The sequence below is a fragment of the Bos javanicus genome, chromosome 3 (assembly GCF_032452875.1).
Source record: "Bos javanicus breed banteng chromosome 3, ARS-OSU_banteng_1.0, whole genome shotgun sequence".
In the NCBI taxonomy this organism is placed as follows: domain Eukaryota; kingdom Metazoa; phylum Chordata; class Mammalia; order Artiodactyla; family Bovidae; genus Bos; species Bos javanicus.
The window spans coordinates 99,292,019-99,316,471 of record NC_083870.1 but is presented as its reverse complement, the minus strand read 5'-3'; the positions used below and the strand labels follow the sequence as shown (position 1 = coordinate 99,316,471).

Sequence of the window (24,453 nt, the reverse complement as noted above, 5' to 3'; positions counted from 1 at the left end):
TTTGTTCTCCATCTTCAACACGTGGCTTTCAGTTAATGATCTGAGATAGTTACCAGCTCCCACCACCGCATCTGCCTTTGAGCAAGTGAGAGAACATAAGAGGGAATGGGAAGGTATGCACCTTTCTTTATGAAAACATTAGCTGGAAATTGTATACATCCCTTCTGCTCACAGCTCTGCCTATAACCAACTTCCTCCTTTAGCTGAAAAGGAGACTAGGAAATGTGGTCTTTCACTGGGACCATGTTCTCAGCTAAAACTATTGATATTTCTGTAAGAGTGGAGAAAAGATGTTGAAGGGACACTGAGTCATCTCGTCCACAAATAGCCTACTGATGTTTTTAAAATAGAAACTGTATCAGGGATAGTGCTGAGACCGTGAAGGGTGTCATAGCATTTAGAGTCTAGTAATTAAAGGTCACCATTCAGCAGGCCATACTGGTAAATCTATAAGTATTCAGTCTCAAGTCAGGAGTAGGTGATGTGGGCAAGTATCTTAAAGGAGTCACTTAAACCTGACCAAAATGCCATCACTCTCTCTTTTGTCCCCCCAACTGGGAGATGGCACACAAGCAAAAAACAATGTTCAACTTCTTAAACACTAATCTTAAAGTTTTTCTGTAAAGGACAGTACACCCAACAGAGTTAGTTGTAAATCATATCAAGTGTCATGTTTTTATTCTTTACCTTTTGTGCATCACTGATCATTTTACAAATTTGAAGAAAACAGCAAATCTTCCCCCAGAAATACAGACATTTTCTAAGCGCCAGTAAAAGAGCTTGTCTATGATCTTGTGACACTAGTGGGCTCCCTGAGCCCGTTTCTGGAACCTATTGAGAGCCATTCCTTTGCCCTAATATCTTGGAGAACCTTAGCAGATGGATATGTCTAGTAGTGGAGGTACCCCATGTTCAGGAGGCAAGTCATTTCATCCTTAGGCAGTTTGAGAATACTGAACAAAAAAACAACTTCCGCCTTTGTAAAACTCACCCATTGGTACAACTCAAAATTTCTTTAACAATATATAGATTTGATGGATAGCTACATGTAAAAGGATGAAACTAGATAACTTTTCTCACACCATATACTCAAAAAAATAAAATGAATTAAACACTTAAAAGGAAGACTAGAAGCCATAAAATTCCTAGAAGAACACTATAGGCAGTGAGCTTTTTGTCATGGGTCTTAGCAATAATTTTCTGGATCTGTCTCTTTATGTAAAGGAAAAAGGAGCCAAATAAATAAATGAGACTGCATCAAACTAAAAAGCTTTTGCACAGGGAAGGAAACTATCAACAAAATGAAAAGCATACTGAATGAAGATTCAGATATGTCTGCTGCTGCTGCTGCTAAGTCGCTTCAGTCGTGTCCGACTCTGTGCGACCCCATAGACAGCAGCCCACCAGGCTCCTCTATCCATGGGATTTTCCAGACAAGAGTACTAGAGTGGGGTGCCATTGCCTTCTTCGAATGATATGTCTACTAAGGGGTTAATATCCACAATCTATAAAGAACTCATCAGTTCAGTTCTGTTCAGTCACTCAGTCGTGTCCGACTCTTTGCAACCCCATGAATCACAGCATGCCAGGCCTGCCTGTCCATCACCAACTCCCAGAGTTCACCCAGACTCACATCCATTGAGTCAGTGATGCCATCCAGCCATCTCACCCTTTGTCATCCCCTTCTCCTCCTGCCCCATATATTAAAAAATCCAATTTAAAAATGGGCCAAGGACCTGAATAGGCATTCTTCCAAAGAAGACATACAGAGGACCTACAGACAGATGAAAAGATGCTCAATGTCACAAATCATTGTTGTTCGGTCACTCAGTTATGTCCGACTGTTTGGAGCCCCATGGACTGCGCACGCCAGGCTTCTCTGTCCTTTACTATCTCCCAAAGTTTGCTCAGATTCATGTCCATTGAGTTGGTGATGCCATCCAATCATCTCGTCCTCTGTCATCCCCTTCTCCTCCTGTCTTCAATCTTTCCCAACATCAGGGTCTTTTCCAACGAGTCGGCTCTTGAAGTCAGAATCTTAGCTCACCTACTTTCCCTCCTGTTTACTCAGGAATGCCTTTGTTTCTCAATATTTGGTCTCTTCACCACAACCCTGCTGAATGGGAAGACCCTCAGGTATGACAGTCCCAAACTCCACCCAGTGGCATCTGAGATAGTCAACAAGGATAGGAGGGAACAGAAGATATTCACAGTAGAGGGCGTGGTTAGAACAATCATCCATAGATTAGGAAAGAGAAAACAGAACAAAATTCCTGTGTTTTTAAAAGAAAAATACTTTGGGACTTCCCTGGTGGTCCAATGGCTAAGACTCTGCACTCTCGAGGCAGGGCCCCCAGGTTCGATCCCTGGTCAGGAAACTAGATCCCACATGCCACAATTAAGAGTTCATATGAATGAATCCCGGAGTTGGTGATGGACAGGGAGGCATGGCGTGCTGCGATTCATGGGGTCGCAAAGAGTCGGACACGACTGAGCGACTGAACTGAACTGAACTGATGCCTCAATTAAAGATTCTGCATGCTGCAAACAAAGACAGAAGATGCCATGTATCATAGCTAAGACTCAGGGCAGCCAAGTAGATAAATAAATATTTAAAAATAAAACAAAGAAAAGAAAAATATTTCCCATTTGTAAAGTTTCCAGTGTTCCATGACGATTCCTCATCAACAGAAACACATCACATCCTTTTGGGAAGTAAAAGGTATGTGATTAGTTGACTGACACAATGTCGTTTAACCACCTTGCACCCCACTTTCATTTATTCATAAAGTCAAGCTAGTCATTGAGTTGTGATATAGACCACAAACAATTTGTTACTGGAAATCATTAAAGTAGCAAAATTATAAAGTCTTTGCCTTGTAAAACATTAGCGCATATTTGAGTTTAGACCTTCAAAAATTCCACTCTCATTTACATTTAAAGTTAACCTGAATGAGGGTGAGAAGGAAAGGAGAGACCTACAGGGTCTGGGAGAGAAAGAGCATGATCCTTGGCTGTGAACCAGTGTTCAGAGCCATCACACAGTCTAAATCCAGGCTGTGCTCATCCACACCTCCCACAGAGATGGGGAGGTGGAGGGGCCAGGATCTGAATGACTTGAGTATTTGAATTGCCACCTCTTGACCTTTGCACAGGGATTCCCAGGTGGCTCAGTGGTTAGGAAGCCACCTGCCAATGCAGGAGACACGGGTTCAATCCCTGGGTCGGGAAAATCCCCTGGTGGAGGGCATGGCAACTCACTCCAGTATTCTTGCTGGGAAAATCCCATGGACAGAGGAGTCTGACAGGCTACAGTCTGTGACAGTCAGTCACAGAGAGTCTGACACAACTGAGCGCACACACACGAACTTTATACAAGTCACTAGCTCAGTCTATTGGGAACCAAGACAAAGGAAAAGAGTAATAAATAATTTGATTCCTTGTCAATTTGTATATGACAAAGGCAGTTATTTACTGTGAAGGGATAATCAGTTCAGTTCAGTCACTCAATCATGTCCGGCTTTTTGCAACCCCATGGACTGAGCACACCAGGCCTCCCTGTCTATCACCAACTCCCGGAGTTTGCTCAAAATCATGTCCATCGAGTCAGTGATGCCATCCAACCCTCTCATCCTCTGTCGGCCCCTTCTCCTCCTGCCTTCAATCTTTCCCAGCATCAGGAGGCTTTTTTAATGAGTCAGTTCTTCGCATCAGGTGGCCAAAGTATTGGAATTTCAGCTTCAGCATCAGTCCTTCCAGTGAATATTCAGGACTGATCTGCTTTAGGATGGACTGGTTGGATCTCTTTGCAGTCCAAGGGACTCTCAAGAGTCACCGTTCAAAAGCATCAATTCTTCAGTGCTCAGCTTTCTTGATAGTCCAACTCTTACATCCATATATGACTACTAGAAAAACCATGTGCTGTACTTAGTCACTCAGTCGTGTGACCCCATGGACTGTAGCCTGCCAGGCTCCTCTGTTCATGGGGATTCTCCAGGCAAGAAAACTGGAGTGGATTGCCAATTCTTCTCCAGGGAATCTTCCCAACCCAGGGATAGAACCCAGATCTCCCAAATTGCAGGCAGATTCTTTACCAGCTGAGCGACCAGGGAAAAACCATAGCCTTGACTAGACGGACCTTTGCTGGCAAAATAATGTCTCTGCATATATGCTGTCCAGGTTGGTCATAGGTTTTCTTCCAAGGAGCAAGCATCTTTTAATTTCATGGCTGCAGTCACCATCTGCAGTGATTTTGGAGCCCAAAAGAATAAAGTCAGCCACTATTTCCCCATCTATTTGCCATGAAGTGATGGGAACAGATGCCATGATCTTAGTGTTCTGAATGTTGAGCTTTAAGCCAACTTTTTCACTCTCCTCTTTCACTTTCATCAAGAGGCTCTTTAGTTCCTCTTTGCTTTCTGCCATAAGGGTGGTGTCATCTGCATATCTGAGGCTATTGATATTTCTCCCTGCAATCTTGATTCCAGCTTGTGCTTCCTCCAGCCCAGCGTTTCTCATGATGTACTCTGTATATTAGTTAAATAAGCACGGTGACAATATACAGCCTTGATGTACTCCTTTCCTGATTTGGAACCAATCTGTTGTTCCATGTCCAGCAAGGATCAAACCAGGATCTCCCACATTGCAGGCAGACAGTTTACTGTCTGAGCCACCAGGGAAGCCCTGAAGGGAAAATTAGTATTAGTATTAGTCGCTCAGTCATGCCTGACTCTTTATGACCCCATGGACTGCAGCCCACCAGGCTCCACTGTCCATGAGATTTTCCAGGCAAGGATACTGGAGTGGGTTGCCATTTCCTTCTCCAGGGGATCTTCCCAACCCAGGGTTTGAACCTGGGTCTCCTCACTGCAGGCAGATCCTTTACTGACTGAGCTACAAGGTAGTCCTTGAAGGGAAAATAGTGAAGTCAATAGATTTGGCTAAGTCGGATTGTATTTTAATTGTCCTAATGATTCATAAAGGAGATCAGCCCTGGGATTTCTTTGGAAGGAATGATGCTAAAGCTGAAACTCCAGTACTTTGGCCACCTCATGCAAAGAGTTGACTCATTGGAAAAGAGTCTGATGCTGGGAGGGATTGGGGGCAGGAGGAGAAGGGGGCGACAGAGGATGAGATGGCTAGATGGCATCACTGACTCGGTGGACCTGAGTCTGGGTGAACTCTGGGAGTTGGTGATGGACAGGGAGGCCTGGCGTGCTGCAATTCATGGAGTCACGAAGAGTCGGACATGACTGAGCGACTGAACTGAATTGAACTGAATGATTCACGGTTGCTTTTTATCCTAGGGACATATTAGATCTGCTCCTAGATTGTACAGTCTCTGCTTGCTCCAGATGTGTTTTCAATGGCAGGCCTTTAGGAGCATCAGGTCAGTTCAGTTCAGTCACTCAGTCGTGTCTGACTCTTTGTGACCCCATGAATCGCAGCACACCAGGCCTCCTTGTCCATCACCAACTCTTGGAGTTCACCCAAACTCATGTCTATCTAGTCAGTGATGCCATCCAGTCATCTCATCCTCTCTTGTCCCCTTATCCTCCTGCCCCCAATCCCTCCCAGCATCAGAGTCTTTCCAATGAGTCAACTCTTCGCATGAGGTGGCCAAGGACTGGAGTTTCAGCTTTAGCATCATTCCTTCCAAAGAATACCCAGGACTGATCTCCTTTAGAATGGACTGGTTGGATCTCCTTGCAGTCCAAGGGACTCTCAAGAGTCTTCTCCAACACCACAGTTCAAAAGCGTTAATTCTTCTGCGCTCAGCTTTCTTCACAGTCCAACTCTCACATCCATACATGACCACAGGAAAAACCATAGCCTTGACTAGACGGACCTTTGTTGGCAAAGTAATGTCTCTGCTTTTTAATATGCTGTCTCGGTTGGTCATAACTTTTCTTCCAAGGAGTAAGCGTCTTTTAATTTCATGGCTGCAGTCACCATCTGCAGTGATTTTGGAGCCCCAAAAAATAAAGTCTGACACTGTTTTCAATGTTTACCCATCTATTTCCCATGAAAGGATGGGACCAGATGCCATGATCTTCGTTTTCTGAATGTTGAGCTTTAAGCCAACTTTTTCACTCTGCTCTTTCACTTTCATCAAGAGGCTCTTTAGTTCCTCTTTGCTTTCTGCCATAAGGGTGGTATCATCTGCATATCTGAGGTTATTGTTATCTCTCCCAGCAATCTTGATTCCAGCTTGTGCTTCCTCCAGCCCAGCATTTCTTATGATGTACTCTGCATGTAAGTTAAATAAGCAGGGTGACAATATACAGCCTTGATGTACTCCTTTACCTATTTGGAACCAGTCTGTTGTTCCATGTTCAGTTCTAACTGTTGCTTCCTGACCTACATATAGGTTTCTCAAGAGGCAGGTCAGGTGGCCTGGTATTCCCATCTCTTTCAGAATTTTCCACAGTTTATTGTGATCCACAGGCTAGGCTTGTAGTACCCAGCCTTTGTCAGTTCCTAGCGTTAGCTTTAGGAATTGCATTCATGATATGTGTAGAGTTTGTGCGTGAGGGGAGTGGAGGACCTTCATTCTCATTACAGATCTTTACCCCTTGAGATTCTCCAAGGAAAATTGTGAAAAAAAAGACCCCCCTATGCCTTCCTACCATTCTCAGCTGGATCAAGGTAAAGACTCAAGCTGGTAAACAGGATGGAAGTGTACTATAGTGCTTGCTTGACAAAATTCACTCACTGTAGGCCCACGGCTCACTGGCACTGCGTGAGTGCCACATCCCTACCACGTACATGGCTTGTCTTCTTTTGTGGCCAGGGAGTTCAGACGAGCCCCCAAAGAGATCAGTTAATTTCATGAAAGACAGCTCTGTTCCATGGCAAGTGGGCATGTACTGATGCCAGCCATCTCCACCCCAGACAAGGCAACATTGGCAGCACCCAGGCACAATCTAAATTCCTGTTCTAAGTTCCTAATGTCCCTTTCCCATAGTAGCTGCTCAGTCATGTCCGAATCTTTGTGACCCCATGGACTGTAGCTCATCAGGCTCTTTAGTCCGTGGAATTCTCCAGGCAAGAATACTGGAATGGGTTGCCATGCCCTTGTCCAGGGGATCTTCCTGACTCGGGATTGAACTTGGGTCTCCTGCATTGCGGGCAGATTCTTTACCATCTGAGCCACCAGGGAAGCTCCAATATGGTATAAGAAAAACCTGCTTTACCAAACACAGTATAATCCACGGAGTATACCAGGTTTAATATTCTCATGCTCTTTACTGCAAATTCAAGGCTAGGGTAAATTGTCATGGCAACAAAGAGCAGAATTGTGAATGTAAAACATTACATGTTCCATATTTTACTTATTAAAAACCTTCTTGTGTCTCTGTCAAAAAAAAAGAATTCTCATGCTCAACTGCACAGATTTCTAAATGAATAATAGTAAAACTAGTGTTTCTTCTCCATAATTTGGAAAAATTTTCTAGTTCTATGGATCCTGCAGAATCAATTGTTGATACAATTCACTATCACTTAGTCTTGACACAAAGGAACTCTATGGTCCCATTATATTTAAAACCTTTTCTGAATTCTATCACAAACTTGGTTTGGTTTAGAATATGGATTTTGTTTCCCTGGAAAAGGTGTCATATATAAAAAGATTGTCTCATGTTTCTAATAATATACAGATTTATCAGGTATTACTTTTCCTCCCTGGTGTCCCCAGGAACTGCATTAGGCAGCATTTTGCCATGGCTAAATGCAAAATGACCCTGGCCCTGACTCTGCTCCACTTCGAGCTAACTCTAGACTGCTACAAGCCTCCCATACTCATGTGCCAAATTATCCTAAAATCTAAGGATGGAATCCATGTGTTCCTAAAGAAAGTTTGCTAATTTTAAGTCTCCTCATATAATGATTAATGAAGGAATTTTATTACCAGAGGAAGAATATGAAGATAAATATAATGCCAAAATATATCTATATGGTTTGGGGATAAATTATGTAATTTAGGATACTTCTGATTGGTTTTAACAACTATTAGAAATAATTCTGATATCTTCCTGGATCATATAGGTTTCCTTTTGGTGTAACCCACAAAAAAATACATCAAAAACTCAAACTGACTTCAACTGCAAAAAAAAATTATTGGCTCATGTAACTAATCGTAGTGTGGCTTTCAAGCACAGTTTGATCTAGGGTCCAATTCAACCTCTAGATTACTTTCATCTCTGCATATCTCTGCATGACAGCTTTGTCCTCAGCTATCTTCCCTTATGATTAACAGAAAGTAACTGCATCATCTTATAGTCTCTTATTACACTGTCTAGGGAATGGGTAAATTGATAAGGGTATATAAAAACCTTAGATATTTACAAGGAATTCTGAATATAGATAACCCTGTATCTGAGTTTCCATTTGGAATATTATAGGATACCATACCCTGTAGAACTCTTGCTTAACATGGAGTGAGGCAGTTATTGGATATTTAGGCAGAGATAGGGTCTACAGAGAACAACCTAATCCCCATGCCTGAGGGTGCCATCGCAGATACGGAAATTCCAGCATATCTTCAGTGGGATACATACAATTTTTAAGACAGCCAGTGTACAGGAAAAGGAATTGTAAATATGGACACAAATCCTGGTGATGGATGCTCCTGATGTGATGGTTGGATAAAATGTAGCCCAGGCAGTCCTCAGGAAATAAATGGTAGCTAAACTTAAGGCAGGACAGGATGAGTTCTAGAATCCCAGGCACTTGACTTCCAACCAGTGATCTCTCCATTTGAGCCACCCGCACATCTCTCAGGGATCCTATCAGTGGTCACTACGCTCGGACCTCGGCCTGGGCAGATTCCCCTCTACACACAGGAAAAGGGATTGCTGGTGGCATTAAGCATCCCAAGGATTGTGTGTGAGTGCTGCCATTTGGTGGCTTTTCAAGATATTGCCAGCAATAAGGAGAAAGGATAAAGGACAGAACAGACATTTGGCAAAAAAGAAAGTATTATACTTTCTTTTCGAACAATTTTTAAGTGTTTGGCACCAAGGCAAACTGGAATCTTCCCCCACCCACACTGCTTACAGTGAACTGATTAAGTATAAATGGCTTCAACTGTTAAAGAAATCACTGGTGAGCATGTACTTTACAAGAGCCTCAAAAATGCTTATATTCTTTCATGGAGTCATCCCATCCTAGGAGTTTGTCCTAAGGAAGGACCATTGTTTTCAGGGTTTTTATGGGAGAGGCACAATGACTAAGGTCATCCAAACAGAGGCAGTGTCCCACCCCAGCCAGAGCTGGGACATCAGGAACCAGAGTGAAGAAGACAAGGCCCAGGAGGGCCTCATTCAGGAGGATAGTGGGGCTTTCAGGGACAGGGAGGCTGAACCTGTGCTTTCCAGGCAAATGGGAGCCCACTGGACTCAGCTGAACCATCAACTAAGCCTCGGCCCACCCAGCCCAGCCAGCTTGCAGACTAACTCCAGACCATACTTGATAAAAAAGGACCTTTAGGAAGAGGTAAACTCATTTCTAATACCCTCAACTGGGATGGGGGACAGGAGTAAGCACAAGTGGGTAATAGCTGGTGGGCAATGACAATGCTCCATGGCTGGCAGGCAGGTGTCTGGGCAAGGTGGCCCTGGGTCTACACCATGTCAGATCTTACTAAGGCTTTGCACTGGGCTGTCTCCACATGTATGTTGTTGAGCCTCTTTGATGTCCATTTAAGGAAAAAAAAAAAAAACTTGAGAAGTAAATTGATTTGCCCAAGATCATGCAAATTATTTAAGTGGCTGAGCTGGGACTGGCTGACACGTATTCATTCATCTGACAAACACAGCTCTTCTTCTATGCAGGGACTCTGCCCAGAGACCTGGAGATGTCATGCCCTCCAGGAGCTCGCAGACAGAAAACAATCCACTTGGTGAGTTTGGAGTGGGAAAGATGTATCAGAAAGCGTTCCTGAAGTTGCTGAGGCTGGCAGAAGGGAAAACATAAGCCCAGAACGTAAACAAATAGGCACTGAGATGTGAAGCACTGTGGTAGGGAAGGAAGGAAAGCTTGGAGCAGTTAAGTAGCAGAGCGCCTGCAGTGTGCCATCTCGTGGCTAATTAAGACGTTGCAGGCAAAAGAGGAAAAGAAAGACGTCTGTTGCTAACACTAAGTATTTATTTACTCTACGCTTCCTGTACATACATTAACACATTTACTCTTCACTGCAACCCAATAAGATGGGCATCATTTTACCCTTAATTTTCATATTCAGAGGCTGACGCACCTATGTTACTAACTTGCCCAACATCATGCTAATATAAAATTGGCAGGGCAGGATTTGCCCAGGGAAGTCTGGCTTCAAGTCCAGGGCCCCTCCTGGAGGAGGGAGGCTCACCTCACAGATGTAAAGGGCTGGGTCCCGCTTGACTCTGTGTTTGGGAAAGGTCTCTCGAGTGACCATGTGTGGAGGATAGTTTGAGCATGAAGCAAGAATGAGAATAAGGAGGACAGAGGGTTGCTGCAAACATCCATGCAAGCTGCAGACCTGAAGCAGGGGAGGTAGGGTGGGGTGAGGGAGGGGGATTTGGGGCCATCCACCTCTGGCCTGGGTGGATGACTGGTGGTGCCCCTAGCAGCACAGGGGGCTCAGATGAGTCAGAGATCCAGAATTCCATCTTGGTCTGAGGTTCCTGCAGAGTTGTGCAGGGGGTAACTGGGTCCTAGAGGGGATGGAGCTGAAGATGCTGATTCAGAAGCTGATACTTCATGGGAAGGAATGTAAATAAACGGAGGGGATAAGATCCTTATGACATTCATTCAACCACCATTGACCGGGGACCTCCCATTATTCCGGACCTATGCTGGACACTCGGACATCATGACAAACAAGGCAGCTGTGGTCTCTGCCTCACAGAGATCAGCTGTCTTGTTCAGAGAGCACCACCATGACCAACGTGAGGCTGTGAGTCCATGGGCCTGTGTGAGCCTGGGGTGCTGAGGGTTCACCAGGGTGGTCAGAAAGAACTCCCCAGAGAAAACGGCCATCATCCTATTGTGCTGAGAGCAGAAGCATCAGACAGGCCACTGTATCTTGCAACAAGAAGACAGGATTCTGGTGCTCCTAGTGAGAGCAGATTCGGCAGAGGACTGGAGGTGGAAGATGTGGAGGTGCGAGCAGGCAGGATGAAGGCAGAAGTAGCCACTACCAAGCATCCGCTTAGTTACTAAGGGGACCGCTCTCCAGTTCCCAGATGCCTCTTTCTAAAGGACTACGAATGCTACAGTGACAAACACTTTATTTTCCTCTTCATCTTCCCATTTCTCTCTCTCTCACACACACACACATACAAGCACACACGGAACTCTACATTGAGGTAGAATTAACAATAGATTTAAAGTCAAAAGAGCAGGGTCCAGTGCCACTTCCAGACTGCGTGACCTTAAGCAATTTACCTCCCTTTCTGAGTCTGCATTTTTTCCTCAAGAAAATAGGATCAGAAAAAATCTCCAATCAGAAATCATCCTACACACCACAAAACAGCTGTTAGCTTCAGCGTGCGAACCATCACCACCACCATCACTGCCTTTGGGTTGGAGGGAAGGCCCTTCCCAGTCTTTTGTTGCAACTTGTTAGCTCTTGGCACCTGGGAGATTCTTCCATCAGCTTCTTCCCATCCCTCTCTCTCCTTTTCCTCCCTGCTCGCTGGAGCTCACGCTCCTCCTCCACCTGTCCTCCACTTCACCAGCACCCATCCTCATCATCACCCCCATCCCACACCCCAAGCTCACAGCCTGAACTGGTCAGGAGCCCAGTTACTCATTGGCAAAGTCCACGTACAGAACAGTACCAGCCTCAGCAATGCAGAACAAACCAGCCCCATTATGCTGGCTCCTCCAGAGGTCCAGGGGGACAGCTGGGCCCAGCACATTCTGTTCCAACCAGCCATGCAGAGCCTCTAGCTTGCCTCTCAACCTGACTTGTCACATGACACTGGGCAGGGGCCATCCCTTCCTTGGGCTGCAGATTCCACCGTGCAATATTATTAATACTAAACTGAACTAAATGACTTGAAGGATTTTGCTAGGTCTGACACAGAGTGGTCCTGCATCCAACCGAGTTCATCCTGTAATAATAATAATAATAAGACAAAAGCTAACATTTGTTGTGTGCACTAACTGTACACTTGACACTATTCTGTGTATTATGTACACCACTTTTTTGAGTCTTCACAACACCTCTTATTAAATGGACACCACGTACTCCCCCCAGTTTACAGATGAGTAATCTGGAGCTTTGTTGACTGATTTGTCCAACACGGTATTAGTGTCATATCGGTTTTGTGTCCAGGCTGCCTGGCCCAGACCTGTCCTCTTAACCTCCCAGTGGGCATCCAGCTGGAAAGCAAAAGCTCTGGTTGAACTAGAAATTGCTCAACTGCACTTCAGACCTGCCCTATACACCCAAATGCCCCCTAGTCCTCTCCCTGTAGACATCCCACCAGCTCCCAACCACTTGTCCAAATGCATCTTCACCCCACACACTCCTTCTTGTCCCCTGGCACCTTTCACTCTCGGGGCCACCCACTACCCAGTGCCTTCGTGAGAAGCAGGAAAAGGCGCCCAGTTTGCAGGTAGAGGCGCAGTTCACACAATCCCATCAGTGTTCCCCAAGAGGTTCCACCATCTTCCAGCCTGCTCAGGATGATCCTGAGACTCGTCCCTGAACTTTCTTTCTCTCTCTCTCATCAAGCTCTCTATTCTTCTTCCCCACTGGGCCAGGGTCTCTAGGGAGCAGGGCACCACCAACATTATCATTCCTTAATCTCTGGAATAATGACTCAAGACAGAGGCTCAAGAAGAGAGGAAGGGAGGTGTGTCATGAGGACCGGATGCTAAGTCCCCCAGAGCCTGGCCCTACCAGTAGTACTCAGAACCTGAAGTTTTCACGGAGCTGGCCTCTAGGGACACAAAGAGGGGGCGCTGGAGGCCCGGCTGCCCTGGAAACCTGCAGTGCAAGGTGCTGCACAACCTATGAGGTCCCCCGGGCCCGGCCTTAGGAAGGTGTTTGGTCCCAGTGCTTAAGGGGGAAGAGCCCCCTGAAGGTACAGTTCAAAGGCTCTACTGAATCCACCCTTCTCATTGAGTGTGCAGCCACCAGGGGGCAGCTGAGGCTGCAGGCAGACATGGGCGGGGAGGGGGAGAACAACCCCTCCCCACCAACTGAAGACCAGATGGAGCATCGGTGATCACTGACCCCAGGACCTTCAGCCAGAGAGAGCTTGAGAGAGGGTGTGCAGGTCCTGTGTATGTCTGTACCTATGTGGGGTGGATGATATGGACTAGGATTTAGTCTCTCCCTCTGGGTCTCTTCACCACCCCCTGGGGCTTCCCTTTCCTGGGCCCAACTGTGGGTGCTGGTGACTCAGAGAGGAAAGTCACCCCCTGCCTGCCCTTGAGGAGCTCCCAGACCTGACGCTGGAGCTGCACACAGACAAGGGAACAGGCAACACAGGGCAGTGAGCGCAGAGATGCTGGTGTGGCCCAGAGGAAGCCCTTAGCCCAGGGGTCAGGATGAGCTTCCCAGAAGTGACTGCTAAGCCAAGCTTAGGGGGTCTTCTGGCGAGTTTCAGGTACAATGATAACACATACATTATCTCTGCTTCCTCCCAGTAACCCCTCCGGGAAGTCATGACAGAAGCAGTTTTACTGGCAAGTGAAAAGAACGTCCAGAAGCCCAGGTGGTCCCACAAGCAGTGAGGAGAAGAGCTGGACTTTCAACTAGAGTCTGCATGGTTCTTAAGCCCGAGTCTCGGCCACTGTGTGGACTGCTGGGGTCTGAAAACTGAAAGGAGACCCAAGCTCGGGGCTCCAGGCCCGCGGACCAGATCTGAAGGGGAGCCAAATGTCTCCCATCTTCATCCCAGAGCAAGTTCCACCGGTTCCAGGCACCTGACTCACCTGGGAGCTTGGCCTAAGGAGATAGGGTAGGATAAGGAGAAAGACAGCCCATCACAGACACTGGACACCTCCCATCTCCCCTGCTCCTCTACCCTGGGCTGGGGGAGGAGACTCTGCCTGGCAGACGTTCCCCTGTGATATTAGGCTCCCTGAAATACAATAAGAGTGCAGTGTTTCTGCTCATGTCACTCTGAGCATGAGGGAAGTCATCTGGAAAATTATTCCAAGCCCCTGCCACTCTATCTTAATAACACTCAAGCTAGGACTCTGCACCCTTTTTTCAAAACCAACTCCAGGCTGGAAGTTCTTCTTCAAGTCTAACTGAAGTAAACTGTGCTGCAACCTACTTTCAACTCTGCAGTTGCTGGGTGGGGCTTTTAGCGTAATTCGGGTGTAGCCTACAATGTAACCCTGTGAAATCCACACGTTGTAGGTAGAGGAAGAATAGGAAAGGTGCCAGCCGTGTTCCAGAAAGCTGGAGGAGCAAGAATGTCTTCTGGGAGTAATAGAACCTCTGGGTCCTGGAGCCAGGGCCTGGGCAGCCTTCGCCTTCTACCCAGAGAGCAGGCGGAGAGATCCGCAGGAGGTCAAGCAGCACAAAAAGTGAGACTTGGGTGAGGGCACCGGACTTCGCCCTGCCTCGAGGAGCATCAGGGCAGCGCAGGCACGTGGGAGAGCTGGAGAGAAGGCAGGGGGAGAGCCAGCTGGAGAAAGAGGGCGGATGAGAGGTGAGAGAGAAGGCGTGAACAGTGAGTTCAGGTGGAGGAAGGAGAAGGAAGACACGCGACCGATACAAGAAGATGGAAGTAAAAACTGCACTCCGAAAGAGACTAGCGCACACACACGGAGATGAGTAAAGGCTGGGAGAGCCAAAGAGAAAACGGGCTTGGGACGGGGAGGTCCGGCCTGGGGAGAAGCGGGTGGGGAGGGAGCAGGAAGGCGTTGAAGGAGCATCCTCCCCTTTGTCTGTCAATCAAGGCAGAATCCCCTTCCCGCAGGGCGGGAGGGGCGGAGAGCTTCCCCCACGTCCCCTGACGCCCTGCCCCAGCCCAGAGGCTGCCTCTCCCAGGCCCCCCGAGCGATGCCCCCTGGGGACTGGCTGTGCAGCCCCGATAGATGGTGGGGGGCCCAGCTGGTGCGTTATCAGCCTCCTCCAGGAGCCAGCCTGAGCCACTCAGCGGCTGCCAGGCTGCGATTAGGCCCCCGGAGGGTCATTAAGCACCGCCCTGGCCCGGACCCAGCCTCCTTTCCCTCCTTCCTCTGGCCAGACTGGCAGGTGGGAACTAGCGATAAGGACTGGGGGCTCCGGCAGTTCTGGGGCCGGCATCTCCATGCCCTCTGCCCCCTGTCAGGACAGGAACATGGGGTTGTGGAGAAGGTCAACGCCAGCTCAGCCCCACAAGGACCCCGGGATGGCGTTCCCACCATCTTGGCCCGGCTGGTGGGGAGGGAGCTAAGGAGGCTCCTGGAAAGGCCTGGGGATGTGGGGGCTAGGGGGAATCTGACCCCTTACTCACCCACCGGGCCACCCCAGCCCAGCCCACCACGGCCCCCACCTTCAGCACCAGGACAGGACGGCAGCTGCCACAGCCCCTGCTGGTAAACTGTAAGGGGCTGGAGGGGAAACAGGGGGATGGCATCTCTGCCTTCAGACCTGGCAGGCCAGTGAGGAGTCAGACTGGGAACTGCCTCCCCCCAACCCCCGACACCACGAGACAACACGGGCCTGAGGTGAGACAACAGGGGGCTGAGGTGGGAGAGGACGTAGCTTCATACAAGGAGGATCAGACCCAAGCAGCCAAAGGCTGGGCTAGCTGGTCCCTTGACTCTATCCTCTGGTCTAATCAAGGAAGACTTCCTGGAGGAAGAGGTACCTAGGCAGGGTCAAGGAGAAGGAATGTGCAGAGTTTACACAGGCCGAGTGGGGTGAAAAGGCATCCTCCCATGTGTGCAAAAGCTGAGAGTGGGAATCACGGGCGCTCCAGCCACAAGTCACTGAGTTGAAGCCCAGAGAGGGGAGGCGAGTCACACAACAGGGCAGAGACCCAGCCAGCCCTCAGCTGGGGGATCTTCTCTCTGCTGCAGGCTGCAGACTAGCCCCCAGTGAGGTTCGAGGGATGGTCTGGATTTCAGGTGGAACTCCCCAGGGGTATTTGGGTGAAGCCCTGGAGCAGCACAGGGTGTAATGGAGGAACGAGAGGCCGTGACAGGTGAGACAGGTGGCAGAAGAAGATCTTAGGGACAAGGTGGGCTGCTTCCTGCCCTCCAGCCTCTCTCCTCTGGATCTTGGAGTGCTCCCGGGAGAGCCCGCCTCCAGTTGCCACCCTAGACAGAGACAGAGGCTGTTCTCATGAGAATGACAGTCCTAGAGGTGAGGGGTCTCCACGGTCAGCCAGCCTGGTAGGGTCGTGTCCCCTCCCTCCTGCTTCATTCTCCCAGGGAGCCCAGTTCCTTCGCCCCACCCCCACCTGGGACTGGGAGTCAGTGGCTTAGGAAGGATAATTCCCACTCAAACTTTGTGGTTAGCCTGGCTAAATCCTCCACAGAGGGTCAGCAGAGCTCAGAGAGGACACTGACTCTCCAAAGTCACACAGCAAGTCAGGAGGGGACTTGCTCAGACTCCAATCTGAGCTTCCTGAGTCCTAGCCCAAGACTTTCCCTAGTGCTTCCAATGCCCCAAGCCCAGCCCAGAGGGGCCATGGGGATGAGGACAGAGCTGGATGAAAGAGCAATGAGTGAACCCACTGCAATGTCTGGCAACATGGAGGCAGGGTCGGGTGGTCAGGGTTGGTGCTACATGAAGAGCCCAGAATCAACCAGATTTGCAGCTGTGAAGGGCAGGTCAAGAGAGGAAGACTTGGGACTTCCTTGGTGGTGCAATGGTTAAGAATTCTCCTTGAAGTGCAGGGGACCCAGGTTCAATCCCTGGTCAGGGAACTAAGATCCCACACACCGCAGAGCACCTAAGCCAGTGCACCACAACTAGAGAAGTCTGTGCACCGCAAGGAAAGATCCTGCTTGATGCAACAAAGATCCAGCGTGCTGCAACTCAATGCAGTCAAATAAATACCTGTTTCCTTTCAAAAGGGGTGGGGTGGGGTATGCTTTTTAAAAGGGTCTTTGCCTGGAGTAAGAAGTGTGCTCCCTGGCCCCAGGGGTTCTCCCAGAGAGGCCTTCCTGGAAATTCTCCAGAATCACCATGACAGTGGCTTTGGAAGATGATTTGGAAAGCAAGATTGGGCCTCTCTGGAAGCCTGAGGAGCTATTTCTGAGCTATTTAGAGCCTCATACCCAGAAGTACAAAATGTCTTTATTTCACAGAAATAAGGGCTGTTCCCACAGTCTGGGGAGGGAGATGTGAGGCAGGATGGGAGGTGCTGAGCTGACTGTCCTTTTCAGAAGAGTTTTCTGAAATGAATTGGGCAGGAGACCCCCTAGAACCTCAAGGCCACAGCTGAGCCCCAACCTGGACACAGTCTGAGCGTGGACCTTGGCAGGAGGGTGGGGCAGACATGGAGGTTGGAGACGGCAGGCCCCTTCCTGCCGATCCCGGTACAGAGAGGGAGGGGGCTGGGCATGGACACAGGCAAGCAGGGTCACATTGGGGTGCTGCAGACCTTGCCCTCCTCCTCTGGGATGTTCTCATAGGCATTCTCGTGCTCACTGGACCTGAAAGAGGATGATAGGGGTCATTGCTCCTTCTATCCCATCCCCTTCTCCCTGCCCGATCCTGCACTTGTGAGGGCTGTGTCTTCCAGAATAAATGTTTGAGTCCCAGAGGGGTTCCCTTGACCATATCTGGTCTTCTGCACCTGGGTCCAGAGGCCTCCTACCACCACCACCTGAATCCCATCTCTCTCTGCCGTCTAGCCTCTCCCCTGGGAGCCCCACTAAGGAAACCCCCCATTGAGCCCACTTCCTCACTGAGCTTCCTCCCCTACAGATTCTCCTCCCCACAGAGTCCTTCTACTCATCCCTTCAGAGTCCCTTTCTTCCACTGAGCCTCTTTTCCTCACTCCATCCCTCCCTATGAATCCAATCTACCCGCTGAGCCCCTCCCTGCACCTAGTCCCCATCCCCTTACTGAGCCCTCTCTGCAAACTGAGGCTACATGTAGCCTTGCAGTCCTCCCAAACGCCTCTTCACTCACCATCCTCCCACACTGAACCCTTTCTCTTTACTGAGCCCTTCCCCACATGAGCCACCATCCTCCCCACCCTCTCCTCATCAAAAGCTCCTGGTCCTGAGGTCCCCGGGAGCCCCTGGAGCACAGGGCACTCTGCCCTCTACCAGTGCCTCACCTGAAGCTTGCTGCCATTGAGGAGTACTTGCCATCTGTTCCCACCAGGATCCCGTCTGCTTTGTTTCCAATGGTCATGACCATGTTTATAGGCGCCCTAGGGACAGAGTTCATCAATAGGGCTCTCTGGGTCCCCTCTCCCTCTGTTATCCCTCCTCCCTCTAGTCCAGTCAGACCCTGTTCTATAGGCTCTAAGGGAAGCCCCTCTCTCCAGCAGGGCCCAGCAGCCTGGTTCTGGCCACACTCTAAGGGGTCTCACACCCTTCTCCCTGATCCACAGTGGGGCCCTCAGGTTCCAGCCTGAGGTCTACTAAAGACGTACCCCAGACCTTGTACCAGCCACCTCCCAGTCTCCCTCTGCTGTTTTCCTCTGGCCTCAGCTCAGCTGCAGAGCAGACTCGGCAGCACTCAGTGTCTGCCCCAGATTCCCCACAAGATTTTCCTAGAAATAGGAATGGCCACTGAAGGCAGAGCTGGGGCCAATGGAGAAAAGAATCATTTCCAACAACAATCTCCTTGCCTCTTACTCAAGGGTGGCCTTTGCCCCAACATCCTTGGACATCACTGTCATGAGGGTCACCATGACCCTAAGCACTGCTCGTCTTTCCTTGGACATCCTACGGGCACCGCAGACATAACATATCCAAGTTGCCCCAGACCTGCCTCTTGTCTCTTGGTCTATGTCTCGGTGGGCGGTCCCATCAGAAGCCTGGATGTTTTCTCTGTCCTTCCTCCCTCCTGTCTCTGTGTCCCCCTCCCTTCCTTTCTCGACAGCTCTTAGACCTGTCCCCTCTCTCCATCTCCTCTGCCGCCTCCACAGTCCAGACTGTCTCCTGAGCTCATCCTCATCCCTTTTTCTCATCTGCAGACATCTCATCCCGAGACTGGCTTACACACTTGCACTGGATTCCTACTGCACTAAGGACAAAGCCTGAAGTCGGGGGCCTTAGTACACAAGCATCTGCCTAGCCTGGGCTCTGCTGACCTCGCCAGCCTATCTCAGGCCTCCCCATCCCTCTCTCCATCTGGGAGCTGCTCCTGTTCATTCAGTGTGTCCTGCAGGGCTGCTGCTGGCACCCAGGACCCGGCCACCAGTATGAGAACTGGGGGCAGATGCATACTTGCCCCAGAGTTGACAGGTGCAGAAAGAACTAGATTTCAGCCCAGCCCCCTCTACCTTTGTACTCTGCCCTGAACTTAGGACCCCTCAACTGTCGTGCTCTCCCACCCTGCACTGTGCTGGGATGGCTCCTGCCTGGGCTTCAGGATAAACATACAGTAGGAAACCTTCTCTGATCACCCTCCTTTCCCCCCAGGTCAGGCCCACACGGCACTCTGCAGGCTCCTTTAGCATCAGCCTCAAGCTGGGATGGCTCCTACCATGTTTGCCTTCCCTTCCCATCTGGGAGTCTGTGAGCACAAGAGCAGTATCTGTCCCATTGCCCCCTGTACCTCCCGAATGTGACATGCCAGCAGACCCTGGAGAAGGGCAGAACATTCCTGTCCAGGGGTTTTCACAGCCCCCATCACAGACGGGCCGCTGTCCCAACTATACAGGTAGAAACACTGAGAATCCGAGAAGAGATGACTGCCCCCACTGAGTGCACTCAGCTCTAGGCACCAGCAAACCTCAGCTCTGCTCCCTGAGACCTCAGGCTTCCGTGTCCCTTCCACACAGTGAGAGGATTTCATCAACCCTTCTCCCTGCTATGAGAGCAGTGGCCGGGGTCCTGGTCCCACCCTGCCTGCGCCGGCCCAGACCCCAGGGCCGCCCAGGTAGCACTCACGGCTTTTCCTGGCACCAGAAGTGGTTGACAGCAAAGGCGATTGCGACAAGGACCAGGAACACAGCCACGGCGATAAGGCCTTGCATCCAGGGCTGCAGGTTCCCCCGGCCTGGAAAGGGAGGAGTGTGCTGTGTTTTGGTGGGGGGCGGGGGGCTGGGGGTGTCCTGCAGCAAGCTGGGCGCAGTGGGGCTGCCAGTGCAGGGGGCCCTCCTGCCTCTGGGCAGGAGCCTGTGCTGGAGGCTCCCAGCCTGCTGCCTGGACCAGAGGAAACCTTCTGGGGAACGAGGACCTCGTCTGACCACTGGGCTTATAAAGGGGACAGTGGTTCAGAGGAAGACAGGATTTGGAAGAAAGAAAGGAGCCAAGGAGGGAGGAAGCCTCAGAGAGCAGCGTCTGAGGTCCAGGCAGCCCAGAATGTCCCTTCCCCCAGCCCTCTCCCGCTGCAGTGGGTAACAAGTAGGGACCCCCAGGGAGAGCCTCGGCCCAGGGACCAAAGGGCAGCCCCCTGAATAGCCAGCTTGGCCCTGCCAGGGAGGGTGGCTCCCCTCCTCCCCTGCTCCCAGGCTGGGGAGGCCCAGAGCTAATAGGACTGGGCTGGCATCTGGAAGATCCTGTTTTGTAGCAAATGGGGTTGGGTAGACGTGGGAGCAAGGACAGGCAGGGCCGTGCAGCTGGGGGTGCCAGGGGCGCCCAGAGGAAGGCTGGGACAGAACACCTTTGGAAAGGCAGGACAGAGGGCCAAGCTCTCTCTGGGTCTTGGCAGGAGGGGAGCTTCCAACCTGATCCCCTTTCGGCTCCTCTGGCTGGGTGCCCAAGGGACTGAGGCCCCATCCAATACCTTCTCTGCTTTTTGACCCTTGACCCTTGACACCACCTCTAACCCTCAAGATTTCCCAGAAGTCTCTGCCCTCAGCCACTGGCAGCCCCAAAGGGCTCTCCTCTCCCTGGACATCACCGTGCTCTGTGAGCCCAAGAGAGCCTGGCCACACTGAGGACAGACACATAGTAGCAGTTAGATGTCTCAGGAAGGGACAGAGGCCAACAGGAGACTTGTGAAAGGTCCTGCTTCCAGGCCAGAATACCTGCACCCCTAGTGCCATCCTGTACTTAAAGGGCCCAGGCTGAGCATCAGAAACTTCATTCTGCCTCATTCCTTCTCAAAGGTCCTTCCTTGAATCTACCCGAAAGCTCTCCTGCTGCCCAGAGGCACTGCCTCCTCTCTGAGCAGTCCCTGATCCTGGCAGGTGTTGGGAAGGAGGGAGGGCCCTGGGAACTCTGTCCTGTGGTCAGACCTTGCTCATCTCCTTGGGTGACGGGAGATACACAGTGTGGTTACTGTATGTTCCATACTTGGCAAAACGCTGTGTTTTGGACTCATTGTTTCCCCAAAAAACAATGGTTCAGGCCCTTTGTTTCCTCAGGTCAGTGGCTACTCAAGGATTGGGAGTCAGGGCTCAGGCCCTGGGAGGCCTGTCTCTGCAGCCAGTTCCCTCCAGACACACCAGGGACACTGCTCCTCCTTCCAGGTGGCTCTGGGGTGGACATACAGCACAAGGAACAGGGCCTGGGGCAGGAGAGAGGAGATCTAGCCCTGTCCCTTCTTGCTCTGGTGTGTGACCTACACAAGTTACTCAGCCTCTCTGATCTTCAGTTCCCAAAGACCTGAGAGACAGAGTTGAAGCAGACATGCATGAGAGCTCAGGGCAGCTGCAAAGGAGGGGTGCTCTGGAAGTCAACCCCCTCTGGGCCCAAATCCCACCTGCAGAGTCCCCAGACTCTGGCTGCAAACACAGCCTCACAGCACAGGGCAGACACCAGTTGCTGGGTGTGGAGCTTTACCCATACAAAGCCCTACCCCACCCCTGCAGGGTGGGTGCCCTGGGAGGTGGGTGGGCAGGTTTATCGTCTTCATTTTATGGATGAGAAAACTGAGTCTCAGAGAAGGGCAGTGATTCGCTCATCTCCTTGGGTGACGGAAGATACACAGCACACAGCAACACCGAGGTGAAGCTGGACAGAGAGCCCAGGAATGTGGTGGGAACCACACTGGGACTTTGGGTAGGAAACAAAGGGGGTTTAGGCCAAAACCATGACAGCACCGCCCCAGAAACAAGCCTGCCATTGAGGGGTGGCTCAGCCCCTACTCCCACCCTCCTGGAAGCCCCCAACTCTCAGAACCCAGCCATCTCTAGGGCAATTCCTGCTCCTGGAGCGTGGGTCTCAACTCCCCTCCTCAACCCTAGATCCAGCGTTTCCCTACTGCCCTCATTTCTCACTTGGGGGAAGCATGTCCCAGCCAGAAGTCTGTGTCTGCCTTTGGAGGTTCCTCTGGCTAGCCCAGTGCCTCTTCCCCCTCCAACCTGCAGGTGCCAAGGGCGATGAGGACAGAAGACCACCCCTTCCACCCCTGGGCTCCCAGCACCCAGCCCGACCCTCTCCTCCCCACAGCCCCGGGGCTGGTCCAGGCCCATGCTACCTTGTTGACAGCTGGCAGGTGGCACTGCCATGAGCAGGCTCAGGATGACCAGGCTGAGCACTGACATGGCTGCAGGCACCTGCTCGGACGGCTGGGACCTGGGCCCCTGGAGCTGCTGTGGGTCCTGTGGGCCTCCGCTGAGATCAGCTCAGCCTGGTTTGACCCTGGAGGAGAGAAGCTAGTGAGGAAGGAGGCAAGGGAGGAAGGAGGAGGGGAGGGAGAGGGAACCTGCCCTCCCTCGCACGGTAATGAGCTGCCAGGCCTGGCCTTCCCTGGCCAGAGCCCAGCCCACTCGGGCTGGCATTTGAGGTCATCTTCCAGAGACCGCGGGGCCAAGCCTTGGGAGGTGAAGGGAGTCAGGCCTCACCTCCAAGCCCCAGGCCTCTGGAATCTTGTGCCAGCTCCCCCTTCCTGGCAGTGGGGCTGAGTTCTGGGGAAAGGTGTGACACATTCTTGCTCCTGCCAGGGGGCGGGGCCTCTGGGCAGGGCGACAGTGGGATTAAGAAATTTGCTGGTTGGTTCCAGACAAGGGGAAAACCCCAGAGGCTAGGAAAGTTCAAAGCTGCCCTCTTCCTGAGAGCCTGGCCTATTTCCTGTTCTTCTCACCTGTTCCCACTCAGCCAAGCCAGACCCCAGGGCCCCAGTCCTGCACACAGCCCTGGCTTCTGTCCCTGCACTCCCTGCCCAGTTCACTAGCTCTCTAAATCTGCCCTTTTCCATGGGGATCACAACAGAGAGCCTGAGGTCCTAGTTCCCAGCCGTCCCCACCCAGCCAAGCTGACCTGACTCAGTTCAGCTCCACCGCTTTGCCCCAGAGTTGGTCCCTGGAAGCTGGGACAGGATCTGAGCTTGGTCAGAGGCCTCTGCACACACCTTCTGATCCCTCTCCACCCATCCCAATGAGAGAAGTAGGTGTCCTGCTCTGGAGGACAAATGAAGGACATTCCTAGGTTGGAAGGTCCAGTCTGAGGCCCTGAACGCCTGGGTCCTCAAATCTCAAGATCCCATGGAGGTCATCAGGCCCTCCAGCTCAGGATCTGAGAATGACCTGTTGAGGCCTGGGGGCCAAGGATCTTACTGGGTCTCCTTCCTCCATGCCCCCCTACATTCCTCCAGGAGTACAGGAAGCCACAGATGCTGGAGTCTGGCTCCATAGAGGCCAAGAAAGAAGGAACCAGTAGACTGGGCAAAGTCTCAGAGATGGAGGGTCCCCAGAAGCTAGGGTGTGAATTGGAAGCCCCTGCCCAGCCCCCCTGCCCAGATGCCACCAGACTGGTGCTCACAGGACCTCCTGGTCAGCCCTTGATATCGCCAGTGGCACACCCGCCTCATCCCTGCTTCCTAGGTGTGTGTGGTTGTGTGTGCCCACTGCCATGGGGGATACACACATTCATGCAAAATGGGGTCTCAAGGTGGTCTCTGGGAACTTGGCTTGGAGGTGAGAGATGCCGTCTGTGTGTGCCTGACCTACCCCAGCTCCGTGTCTTCAGTGTGTTCTGGCGCCATGTGTGACTAGAGTAGGCACCGGTGTGTTAATGAACAGCCAGGGCATCACTGATTAGAATGCAAGGAACGGAGTTGAATTTAACAAACAAACACTGATAACCTTCTTCTAAGCAGGGGAGTTAGAGGATCAGATTTGCATTCAAGAAAATACCTCTGGACACAGAGTGGAGAATGAATGGGGCACCCACAGACCAGAGAAAGGAAAGCCATGGGGAAACTTACAGTAGCCACGCAGGGGCTGCAGGGTGAGGCAGAGGGAATGGGATTGAGCCCTCCTATTTAGGAGGGCTGAATGGACAGGACATGGCACGAGAACACCGAGTGGGGAGTGAGAGGCAGCGAGGAGCTGAGGCTCACTTCCGTTTGTGGCTTGGTGGCCCCTCACAAGGGGCCGGGGCAAGTTTCAGGAGGTGGGGAGGGGTGATGAGCTACAGGTTTAGATGTATTGTACTTGT

At 51.0% G+C, this 24,453-nt stretch overlaps 1 protein-coding gene across 2 annotated transcripts; it reads right to left on the bottom strand.

Annotated features, from left to right (window-relative positions):
• Positions 1 to 17,219: 17,219 nt before the first annotated feature.
• On the bottom strand, positions 17,220 to 22,935 carry PDZK1IP1 (PDZK1 interacting protein 1). Of its 2 annotated transcripts, XM_061412075.1 has the most exons (5): positions 22,860 to 22,935; positions 22,493 to 22,656; positions 20,017 to 20,125; positions 18,231 to 18,326; positions 17,220 to 17,598 (listed from the first exon to the last, which is right to left on the bottom strand). In XM_061412075.1, exons 2-5 carry the CDS (start codon positions 22,557 to 22,559, stop codon positions 17,526 to 17,528), a joined length of 345 nt encoding a protein of 114 aa, XP_061268059.1. In that variant the 5' UTR covers positions 22,560 to 22,656; positions 22,860 to 22,935; the 3' UTR covers positions 17,220 to 17,525. The 2 variants fall into 2 exon arrangements, with proteins under 2 accessions (XP_061268059.1, XP_061268057.1); XM_061412073.1 differs by lacking the exon at positions 22,860 to 22,935 and having other exon boundaries at positions 22,493 to 22,728.
• Between the last annotated feature and the right edge of the window lie 1,518 nt (positions 22,936 to 24,453).

Bases quoted from the DNA above. Each gene is read 5' to 3' on its own strand.
- PDZK1IP1 (XM_061412075.1), bottom strand. From the start codon at position 22,559: ATGTCAGTGCTCAGCCTGGTCATCCTGAGCCTGCTCATGGCAGTGCCA. The intron at 20,126-22,492 runs GTAGCATGGGCC...CTCCCTTTCCAG, and splicing joins ACCTGCCAGCTGTCAACAAG to GCCGGGGGAACCTGCAGCCC. The intron at 17,599-18,230 runs GTGAGGCACTGG...ATCCTCTTTCAG, and splicing joins TCAATGGCAGCAAGCTTCAG to GTCCAGTGAGCACGAGAATG.